General features: G+C 39.8%; 1 protein-coding gene across 2 annotated transcripts in view; it reads right to left on the bottom strand.

Moving 5' to 3' along the window:
* Window positions 1-7,081: 7,081 nt before the first annotated feature.
* Window positions 7,082-12,260, bottom strand: part of MGAT4D (MGAT4 family member D) — a 36,308-nt gene continuing 31,129 nt past the window's right edge. The window contains exons 11-15 of one of the 2 annotated variants that reach the window (XM_069012714.1): window positions 11,296-11,489; window positions 9,983-10,061; window positions 9,797-9,875; window positions 8,670-8,782; window positions 7,082-8,136 (exon numbers count right to left, since the gene is read on the bottom strand). In XM_069012714.1, the coding sequence (XP_068868815.1) occupies window positions 8,110-8,136; window positions 8,670-8,782; window positions 9,797-9,875; window positions 9,983-10,061; window positions 11,296-11,489 (492 nt within the window). In that variant the 3' untranslated portion in view covers window positions 7,082-8,109. The remainder of the gene's footprint in view (window positions 8,137-8,669; window positions 8,783-9,796; window positions 9,876-9,982; window positions 10,062-11,295; window positions 11,490-12,260) is intronic. The other variant, XM_069012715.1, reaches the window with a different exon arrangement.

Here is a 12,260-nt window from a genome sequence, read left to right on the forward strand (position 1 = left end):
CCGCGCGCACGGCACAGCCGAGCATAGCCGCCGCGGAGCGTGTGCTGGCGGGGGAGATGGGCAGCGAGCTGCGCCAATCGAAGGTGCCCGGCGTGAGGCGAGAGCCAATGCGTGGCTCGACCTGCGGCTGCCGGCCCGCCCAGCGCGGGGTGCCTCAGCCAATCGCCTGCCGCTCCTGTCCCGCCCCGCCCCTCGGCATTCGGCGCGTTGACGGGGACTTTGCCTGTATGCCCGCGGTCTGCACGCCCATCGCCGTGCCCCACACGGCTGCAGCCAGGGATCGGCCCGGAAAAAGAATTTTCCAACACCTGTAGCCTCAAATTAACGAAACACTTTGTTCCAGCTGGACACTCGCCCTGACGCTCCAATATACGTACCGAGAAGCAGAGCGAAATAAAAACATTTTAAATAATTACTAAAGCCAAGTTCATATCTGCCATTTGTACTGAAGACGAATGTTGGCTCTCCTCTTTCAAAAGTCCCTCAACAGATTTAAGACGAGAATGGAGACATCCAAAGAAATGAATAACTGTGCTCCAGTGAAAATCAAAATGGGTTGAATAAAACATTATTAATATTTAACTGTTGAAAGTCCTATGTTTCTTAACTAATTTTTAATTAGTTATTTTAATTAATTGTAAGCAATGCCTGCTTTTAGCCAGCACTAGTTTTCTTCACAGACTCTACTGCGATCCTTAAATCAGTGAAATCTTAAGTTTGTTAAAACTAACCTGACAAGCTTCAATAAAGAGAGCCAAAGGGAACTAAAGATTGGACAACTGGGATCTTAAATTTGTGGCCTTTCAAGGATATTGAAGTAACCAGCAGATAGAGAGGGGATTAACGCCTGAAAAGTTGGGGACTCCCCATCTGAGAAAAAGATGATAAAAGGACTAAAGAATGTGGACCAAATTAGCATGAAGAGCAAGAAATCAATAGAAGGTAGAATACTAATTAATTAAGAGAATTATGTAACGTGGAACCAATGAGCATTAATTTGTACCCTAGTAAATACCAGCTGTTGTACGTATGTAGATCAATCAGGGCAAATAGCAACAGATATACACACAATCTGGCAACATGCAAGGGTACTCCATGAAGTAACAAAAGATGACACTTTTGGGGACAACCGACTTGTGGGAATCACTTACATCTTGGCTCCCAAATTTCAATTTGCTAAAACACTTATTCATGGGAATTCTGCTTTTAGGAATAATCATTCTTTGTACCTGTGTATTCAGTCAATGTTTCCTGTGGTATTGCAAACAGACTACAATTTCTTATGATGACTGGAAAAGTTACCAGTTAAGGCACAAAATAGAAAAAAAAAACATATTTTCAAGGAATGCACGCAGAGACCACAATATAACTTGTGAAAGAATTTACAAAGGAGTAAAGAAAAGGAGGGATTTGATGTCTATATAACTTAGGTCAAAGTAACAAAGTGCCTATATAGCTTGGGTTATAAGATATCTATGTAACCTTAATATCAACATAACCTAAATCATGACTTTTTATCAGTATAACCTGAAGCATAGCCTTCTCTACTTATATAGCCTGAATCATAGCTTTTACTTATGTAGCCTGAATCATAACTTCTATACCTATAATCTGATGCTTATATAACCTGAATCATAACTTTTGATGCCCATATAATCTAGTTTAATAACTTCTTATACAATGCAATGGCTAGTATATAGTTAACTAGCTGCTTATATGCAGAATGGAGGAGAAAAAAACCAAAACAAACTTACCATGTGTACAGTTTTAGAGACAGGTAAGTGTAGTACTAATGAGAAATTGGCAAGCCAAAGCCAATTAGCCACAAAACAAAGAATTTAGGCTGGTTAAGACTGGATGGACCGAAGACCATCGTAACTGCACATAGCCCAAAAATGAAGTTGAAAAGTTCAAGTGCAAAGAACACTTTAGAAGCCTTCATCAAAGACCCCCAAGACCCCCGAACTGGGGAAGTGCACACGCAGTACAAAGAATTAGCTAATAACCATGAGATCATGCTATGTAAATTAGTTCCAGCGCGTATGTGATGATGCTGTAATGACATAGCAACATTAAGCAAAATTTACTGTATAAATATACCACAGCACTTGACAAGGGGAAGTGAGTTAGGAGGAAAAATCCCCCTCACCACCAGCACTGCAATAAACAAATACCTGCTCTATAGACATACAGACATAGACTATTTCCAGTCTATCTTTTGGGCATCAAATTCCTTTCTTTACTAAAGATGTATAAATAAGTGAAAAAGTTTTGTATCTGTGCCAGCACAGAGGCTGAAACTGTCAGCTGCACACACCTCTTGGCCAAGAATAAAGTAATGCCTTACTCCCTAACAATAAAAAGACAATAAAAGTGTTGAGGGAGTGTAGATACAAAAATGCTGCTAGCAAGGATTTTCTTGCTATTTTCTAAGTCCGTGAGAGACTTTTCTCTCTCACAGAAGAGGTGGCAGGGAATGTAAACAACTCAGACACCTGCAACCTTGAAAAGTCTTGTTTATGGTATAGTAGAAAAATATTTTGACAATGGATGTTTTAGGATTTTAGCCAATCACCCCCAAGGGGTGGCTGGTCCTTTGTCCAATTAGACTAAGAAGAAAAAAGTCTATAAAAGAGTTTGTAAAATAATTAAATAAATCAATCTTGCTGCACAACTCCTGCCTGCTGGATCTTCTCCTCCTCCTCCTCCCTAGGGCTGCGGGACACGGTGATATACTGTAGGAACCAGGCCTGCGGTAATAGAGGGAGTCTTATTTTTCCCAATGTTTTCAGAGGATTTTGGTAACAGAACTAGATTGGAACTTGTGCTTTCTTACCACACAGACATTTAAACTTAAGTTTAAATTAAGTAAGATTAAGTACATGTACAATGAGAATGAGGTAGATCTTATTTTTGAGACTTATATTTTAAACCACATGAAAGTACTGAAGTAAAATTTCCCATTCAGTGAGCCTGGTGATCTGGTTGAGAATCTGAAACTCCTTCTGGAGTTATTTTTTTCACTTAGAGTTTACCATCTTTGGTTTTGTAAGTTACAGTCACAATGCCTAGACTTCAAAACCAGTCACCCGTAAAGTTAGAGGAAGTTCCTTATTCCCTGGACCTGAACGGAAGCCTTCCTATGGGAAGGCCTCTATTCAGCCTTTGATCTGGTCTTGGAACTGTGGTGTGTGAAGGTTCAGTGCATAGGATTATTACATGGAAAACCACAGGTAAGATCTTGCTTGCAGGGTGGAAAGGAAGCTGCAGGTGTTCATAACCTCTCCTTGTGAACAAACCCAGGGAATTCACTCGCCAGTGGTGGTTGTTGCTAATGACACAGAAGTGCTATTGCTGAGGTATTCTTCCAGTGCACTCCTTTAATGTAAACTTCCTGGGGCTGGAATACTCACTTTTCAGCTATTATTTCATCAGTGAAAATCCAGATACAAAATTCCTCCTAGGAGGTTCCTCTGGCTTTATAGTGGAGTTGTGGTTCTTCAGACTGTGCAAGAAACCTCTGCATTTGCAAAAGCAGAGGGAAGAATTAATGGTTCTTGTGAAGCATTGATTATTTACAACATCAACTAAAACCTCATTTACATCAGTGTTAGAGAATGGTTAGAGGAGCAGGGACATGGCTCATTGATAGAATTATTGGATCAATAATCCAACTGTACAAGTAAAAAGGCCTGTGTGACAAAAATTCTACATGAGACAAATCCCTGTGTGAGAAACCAGGCTGGGAACCAGAACAGAGTTTTGAGAAGGTGCAGCTGTGCTGATAAGTTGGACCATCCCTAAGAAGGGAGGAAGATCTTTGATCTCTCAAGACAAAACATAAATAATAAGAAGCTTGCCAAATGTAGTCTTTTATCTAACCCAATTATGTAGAGGTCAGAATGCGCTTTTGTATGTTTCAACTAATTAAAGAACTAATAAGCTTGTATTCAATACACTATATAAGTGCCTTTGTGTTGCTAATAAACGGAGCTTGCTTATATCAATCGTATCAGTTGCCTACAATGTCTCTCCTCACCTAAGTCATCGATTCATTAGCAACACTTTAGAGTGATGGGAAGGGTATTCTGTGATTGCAACGGTTATGTAAAATATGTAAAAACAGAAACAATTAATGAAGCACCAAGCTGGCAGCACAGAATGAAAAATGACATTTAAAAATATATATTTTTAAGTCCAGTCATTTCCTAATACAATTTCAGGTATTCTGATGAGCTTCTTCAAAGTACGCTTCAACTAGAGTGAAATCTCATTTCACTGTGAAAATAAGATGTTTTGGTAGCAAAATCTATTACTTTAGTATGTTCTATGTTTTCACTGTATTAAATAATTACTCTGGAATTCCCTCCTTAGTGACACTGCCCTGTAACAAGTGAGTGCAAGGCACCCTGAATGCAGACACTACTCCCAACAGTGAATCAGCTGCAGTGAAAGCAATGGCAAAATAAGGTTTTATGTTTTCACTGTAAATGCTGAGGGATAAAGGTGTCCCACAGTGTACCTCTAAAGCATGCTGGATTACTGCACTAATTCTTAACTGGCATTAAACTCCTAACCTAATGAAGGCTGCAATATTTGGTCCAATATATGTACGTATTTATATCTACATGCACACATATATAGCACCAGAGTACATAAACAATCCTGTATGTAAAAATCTAAATAAATACAGTAAAATAAATAAAACTAAAATCCTCTAAGCAATATTATCAAAATATTACTAGAGGTTTGTTACAGTGGGGATACTGTAACACGCCTATATCAAACCAGGAGTCCCGTGGAAAAGAAATATATATGGACGGATTCTTGATAGATGTTTCAGAGAGATGTTTATTTCTCCAGCCGCATGGCCGGGGCTCTGCCGAGGAACTGCTACAGTCACGGGACCCAAGGGTCCTTTGCCCGCGCAGGAAACCACAAACCAACCAATGGGGAACGAGACTGACCAGGGGCAGGGAAACCCCGTGTCTCCCCCCCCAGGGCCCCTCTCCCAGGGCTCCATGGCAGGGGGAGGGACCCCAACATCTCACCCGTTATATTTTAATAAAAGGAGAATGAAGACAACTGGATAAACATAACAAGAACAGTTTCAAAACAAAACAAGCCACCCTCCTGAGTCTTCAAATGTCCAAACAGATTCTGTGGAACATTTTAGGGCTGACAGAAGGGAGACAGGACTCTCTGAGCATGCTTTGTGGGGAAACTGAGGCAGGAGAGGGTTTAATTTCTTCCCTCCCCCTTTTCATCCCCCACTCGGCATTGGAAAGGGATTTTTGGGGAAACAATTGGCAAAGGCATGGCTTTGTGAGGGAAACCATGGATGAAAAGGCGGATTGGGAATACACTGGGGGTAATAGGACATAGGGTAAAGGGGAAAGGTGGGATTAGGAAAGGGAGACTGTAGGGGGAGTTTACAATGGGGATACTGTCTAACATGACTACGATTTTTTGCATATATACTGCCTTTTACAGAAACACCATCAGGCCCAGTGGCCTGTGATGCTTGTAACCCTTTTCTACCTTGTATAATTTTGAATTCCACCACCTCTCCATCTCCCAGGCTTGGGATGCATTTTTCAGGGTTATTCTTTTTAATTGCAATTCTATGCACGAATATGTCTTGCTGGTCGTTACACCCTGTTATAAAACCATAATTTTGCTTAACATTATACCATTTTACTATCCCTAAGATCTTAGCTACTATGGTCTTTTCCTTTTTCGAGTGGCTGCTGTTTTCTGTCTCGCTGCGTCTTTGCTCTCTCTTTCGGTCGCTCCCGTGTTGGAATTGTCGGGGCTGCTGGTGCCTGCGTGCTCTTCCCAGGGTTGCGTTTGGGGCCGCGTGGGCCGGGCCGGGCTGCGCTGCTCAGTTCTCTGTGTGTCACCTCCTCTGGTTGCAGCTTCAGGCACTGCATCTCGGCCATGCCCATGAGCGATGACCCCCCCGTGCCCTGCTCCAGCGCACGTTCCGGCTGGGCGCAGCTCCGCTCCACCACTGCCAGCTGCTGCCCGTGCGCCGCCCCTCTCGGTCGGGCGTTCACGGGGCTCGCTCCAGCACGTGCTGCTCGGGGCTGGGCGGGCACCGCCAGGTCCCGCCACTCCCGCTGCGCCTTGCTCCGCCACCGACACTGCGGCTCGCGTGGCTCCGCCCGCGCGCGGGAACTGCCTCACTGCTGCTCACAGAGCACTCGGTGCACGTGGCCTGGGTCACACAGTCCCTGAGCCAGGCTTCCCTTTGCTAGGACACAGCTGACATTGCTCAACAGTCTCGGTAATTAAATAATATTCACGAAAATATTCTTCCATCGGCATATATTTTGACTCAAATATTAACAGTGTCCAAACGGTCTTCCAAAAGCCCTTGGTAAGAATTAAATCCCAAGAAACATAGAAAAAGTTCTTAAACAACCATGCCAGGAAGTGTTTCAGTTCTTTCTGAGCTTGAATCAAGCAAAAATTTACAAATCGTTGTTCAAGAATCATTTTAAGATAAATGTCCATATGCTGCTCCGAGAGCCAAGAGTCTTCCCACGGTTCCTCCATAGTTTAGATATGGAATAGCAAAACAAAACCAAGAAGAGGAATCCAAAGTTTCCAGGGTTTACTCACACAAATCAGTCGCTTAGGGATCGGGGATCGTTCTGCTCACAATTCTCCACCATTTGTTACAGCGGGGATACTGTAACACGCCTATATCAAACCAGGAGTCCCGTGGAAAAGAAATATATATGGACGGATTCTTGATAGATGTTTCAGAGATGTTTATTTCTCCAGCCACATGGCCGGGGCTCTGCCGAGGAACTGTCACAGTCACGGGACCGAGGGTCCTTTGCCCGCGCAGGGAAACACAAACCAACCAATGGGGAACGAGACTGACCAGGGGCAGGGAAACCCCGTGTCTCCCCCCCAGGGCCCCTCTCCCAGGGCTACATGGCAGGGGGAGGGACCCCAAGAGAGGTTGTTTTTTAAAAAAAACACTCTTCTGAAGTGTTTTAATGTAAAAAAATCAATTCCATCTCATTCTAAATGTGGCATTAAGAATACAACTCTATGTTAATGTAACCCATTCAACACAAATCCACACATTGCAGCTTATTTCCTGCTGTCAGGATGCAATGCCTGTGCAGGGGAATGAGGGTGCAGTCATGCTTCAAGTGCTAAGGAAGTGATACCAGAATTCTGCACATTAACAGGTAGATGTCCAGGGTGGATTGTCATTTCCCAAAAACTTTTCAAATGACACTAGTGTGGTTTACTTTTTATTTTCAAATTTATGTTGAATTTTGACTTATGACAAGGATTGAAATATCAGTACACACTAATTATCTACACATTATCTAATCATAGGATCCAAAATTTTATTTAAATAGATTTTCTTTCTACAAAAATATAGTTACACATAATGCCCTTATTTCCTGTTATTAATTCAATGCACAATTCACTGAGAAGTTTTACAATCTTCCAAACAATACCTGTTTAAGTTTCAAGTTATTCAAATGGTAATTTGTAGGCACTTCTCATTTAAAAAAATATTTAACATAACTTATGCTACATTAAGGCTGAAACACACTTATATTAAGTTTGAGATCAATTTTCATTACATTAAGTTGTTCCTATGAAGTACTTTAAATACTTGCAATGAATGTTGACAACTTTTCCTTCAGTTCTGATTTCCCTACAAAATCGACCAGAGTTTTTAACGGAGTTGAATGTCACATCCTTAATATTTTTCAAAAATGTCTGTATTTTTATTTCTGGTGAAGCTTTTTATACCTTTATGCTTTAGTCCCTGAGGCAGGCTGTAATGCCTTATCAATTGTTTATAATAATATCTATTTAATGTTGCCAAGCTAAGGTGAGATTTTTATATGACATATTACTCACGAACATTTTATAGAAACTACTAACATTCTTTTCATATACCTTTTCATATAAAGACCTAAGAGTTATCTCTACTCTTTCCTAATACAGAGTATTAATAATTAAATGAATTTGGAATTGATCCTTTGACCCAGTCCTTTTTTTTTCTGTTGCAGTCAGCCTTGTTTTCAAACAATACATAACAAGTAACAGATCAAAAATGTATTTCTTTCAGTTTTCAGATGTCTTGATAAGTACCTGGAAAAAACCAAAATCTGTTATTTTCTAAAATCTTGCAGGAGCTTTGCCTAAGACATTAGTTTTTTCCCATCTTCCAGCTATGGCTAGGGTTTAAGGCTGTAGTAATTCTCCTTAGTGACTTCTGCTAAGTATTTTCTATTTACGGACTTATAGACATTCAAACATTTGGGAAAAACTTGGAAGAATTAAAAAATCACAGGTTCATCTGAAAATGTTGACATAATGTAATTAATATCCAAGATGGTGACTGAAAAAAAGCTTTGTTTGTCAAAATCCAAGTCCTAGCAACTACAGTTACAGCACTGCAAAACTGGAGAATCATCCCATTTGAGCATTTCCAGCACTTCCAATGAAGAAAATTTAACTTATCTCCTGAAAATAATTAATATAATTCTTCACTTGTGTGAGTTTTTCCACACAAAATTCCATTCAAAAGTAAATAAAATTAATGATTAACAATACTATATGATTGGAAAAACCAAAACTCATTTCATAATGAATAATAAAAATGCTTTTATTGACATGCTTACCTCACTCAGTATTGCCCAGACTGGAGAATCAGAACTGACTGATAAACGAATAGCCTGTATTCTTCCTATTGACCGATTAATGCTGCCTTCTGCAATGCCATTTTCAAAAGCCCCTAAATAAAAAAAACCCACAAGACCCATACGAACATTTATTAGAATGAAATACACTTCCAAGCAAACTTGTGAAAAGCTTAAATTACGAACTATAAATTAGATCCAGGAATATATTAAGGAAAAAAAAGTCTTTTGGAAAAGACTTGTGGGTTGAAGAAAGGACAAGGAGAGATCAATCAGTCACAAATTACTGTCATGAGCAAGCCAGACTTGACTTGGGAAAAAAAAAAATTATTTATTTGTAAGAGTAGGGTAATGAGAAATAAAACCAAATGTAAGAACACCTTTCCCCAACCCTTCCTTCTTCTTGGGCTAAACTTTACTCTTGATTTTCTCTACCTCCTTACCCCCAGGGGTGCAGGGGGGCAAGGAATGGGGTCATGGTCGTGGTCAGTTCATCATATATTGTCTCTGTTGCTCCTTCCTCTTCAGGGGAGGAAGGAGCATGGCATCTTCCCCTTCCTTCTTCACTGACCTTGGTGTCTGCAGAATTTTTTCTCTCATGTATTCTCCCTCCTCTCTCCAGCTGCAATTGCTGTTACACAGAGGTTTTATGCCCCCTTTTTAAAATATTTTATCCTGCAAGGCACTACTCCCGTTGCTGATGGATTCAGTCTTGGGCAGATGTAGGTCCATCCTGGAGCTGGCTGCCACTGGCTCCACTGGACATAAGGGGAAGCTTCTGGCAGCTTCTCACACCTGTAGTTCCCCCACCACCCCCACCCCTCCACCCCAGCTACCAAAATCTTGCCAGGAAAACCCTTTACAGGGACTGTAATTAGTTTTCCTTCTAATTAGATGTCTTGGCTTTTGCCACTGGTCATATTTAAACCAAAATAGGAGAGTCATTGGCAAACACCATACACTACGCAGTAATGCAAAGGGTTTCTTTTCCTTACTAGTTCACCTTGGAATGTTGAATTTATCACAGAGTTAATGAAATCCTTAAGGGCAGAAACACTTTATATGTAGGAACAAAATTTCTGGTTTTGAAGTCACAATAAACAATTTACCTATTTTTAGATATCCGTCTTTGGTTGCTGGGTAGTTAAATTTACTTCCATTATCAACCAATTCTTTTATTAGCATTTCCTGTGAAAAATAAAGCAATAAAATTTCAAGAAGTATTTTCTAGGGTATGACATTTTATGCTGAATATCATTCTGAAAATGAAATACGCTTGGAAATGAAAGACTTACATCAGCTGGCAACACTTCCACAGTAGTGTTAAACAGTTTATCACCGGGGTGCTCCACGTTTCCACTTCTGAACAAGTACCTGATGATAAAGGTGTATTATTGCAGGTATTTTATACTTTAGAAGAGTTCTAGGGAAGTAATTCTTTCCAGTTTTGAAGGAAAGTTTCAGATACATTTTCTTTATATATTTTTGGACTATAGAGAACAGAAATAGGCCTTGAAACTATAAACCAAAGCATAATAGAGTCTTTTTATTTTAAACAGAACAAATATTTAAATCATCTTTCTCTGGAACCACAAATGCAAGTTCCCCTTTTTTAGTGCTCAAGTTCCAAATAAATTACCTTCCCATGTTTAAATAGCTAAGGAAGATCTGCCCTCTGATCTGTTCCTATAATTGTCAGACTGAAGTGGCTTCTGGAAGGTGAATGGCAGCAAAAATTTCTGTTTCTACTAAGCCATATACTACATGCCAGGAGAATTCCCCTTTTTTATCAATACTGGTCAACTCAGGTGCTTCTAAACAATTTCCTTTATAGCCAATAAGCAAGAGCATTGGCGAAACAAGAATCCAATCAAAACCATTTAAGAATAAAAATCCCTGTTTGATTTTAAATTTCTGGCATTAATAGTTCTTAGGGGTTTAGAGCCAAAAAGAACTAAGAGAATTTCAAGCATCAAACTCTCTCCTCTGATATCAAATATTCAAAACCCACCAAATATTATAGGATTAACCATACACTTTCACAGACTAGTAATGTGACACGGCTGGGACCAGCCATTAGACAATACCATATGTAAGTTAGCTTCATCCATAGCAGCTTCCCAGTAACAGGAACATGCAAAACTGCAGGCTACCCAAGTTTCATAAAGCATAAACTAGTTGATTAATACAGAAAACCAGTGTTTATTGTAACAACTGTCATTCACTGCAGCTCACTAGGTGGAGATAGAGACTTGACATCACGCAAACAGCCTTCCTGTTGGCAACTACACAAATAAAGCTTTCACTGACTCCATTCATGAAATTAATGAGTTAAAAACAAATTCCTTTGAGAATTATCATCAGAGAGTGTAAAATATTTACCTGAAGAAATGAAAGGAAAAAAATTAAGAAGCTCTCTGATTACCAAGGAAGAAATGTATTTCAGGAGGGGAGTTCAAAAGGAAGATAAGATAAATAGCAAATAATGGATTTTTTGTCAGTAAAAAGGTTTATGAAAACAGTTGAGCACTGATAATTTCGAACAGACTCAAGCATTTCCAAAGTGGATATATGTAGGCTTCCATGTTCCATATCATGTAATACTTACTTTTCAACTTCTAGTGGATTTAAAAATGTGAACCTGATGTAGTCACCTGCCACTGGAGCTGAAGCCCAAAAACAGTCTTGTCCTTTATAAACTTTTTCCAAGGTATATTGGTGGTATATTCTTAGGCTTGTATCCAGTTTTGCAGGTGGATTATTATGTGCTTTAAGTAGCAGATTTTTTCTAAAATCTTTATCCTGTTGATAAAAAGAAATATAATTTCACTCATACAATGGAAAAAAAGTGCATTGATATCTATAATTACTATAGGAAGCTATTGCACAAAATAATCACCTCAGTGTCAAAAAATATACAATCTATTTTTAATAGATATAGAATATTAATTCCAGTGTAAGCACTGGGACTCAATTTTACAATTTGTAGACAGAGCTGTACTGATTGTTTCTTAACTGCCAAGATGTAAAAATAAAAATCCTCACAGGAGGCTATTTCATAGTTGTCTAGGATGCCTTCTGCCAGAACGTGTGATTCCTGGGCTCTGCTAAAGGCTACGTGAATCTCTAGACTGATCCAATTGAGAAATCTTGTCACTAGTCTAGATGGCACCATCAGGAGATTCCTGAAGTCTGGTTCATCATTGCTCTTGTCCTTATCAGATATGTGGTTTGCCCTCCAAACTCTCCCTAAAAATCTGTGGCCATCACATTGGGCACAACTTTGTCCTACCAATATACCTTCTTTCCTAATTGTCCCTCATATTGGGAATGCGACCTGCTCAGCCAAAACAAACCATCATGGAGCAGAGCATCTGAAACCTTGTATTGTGAGGAGGGTTCCTATATGCCATGAAATGCTCCTGTTCAGATGAGAGATTCAAAGGTGTTTGTGCAGGAGCAGTGTGCCCCACCTGCAGCTTAGATGCCAGATCAATATTCTCTACCAAATCTGTAAAACAACATACTTGGATATGGAAGTGCCATCTAATGCCAAAGATGTGGTCCTTGAAA

The sequence above is a fragment of the Aphelocoma coerulescens genome, chromosome 4 (assembly GCF_041296385.1).
Source record: "Aphelocoma coerulescens isolate FSJ_1873_10779 chromosome 4, UR_Acoe_1.0, whole genome shotgun sequence".
Lineage (NCBI taxonomy): Eukaryota > Metazoa > Chordata > Aves > Passeriformes > Corvidae > Aphelocoma > Aphelocoma coerulescens.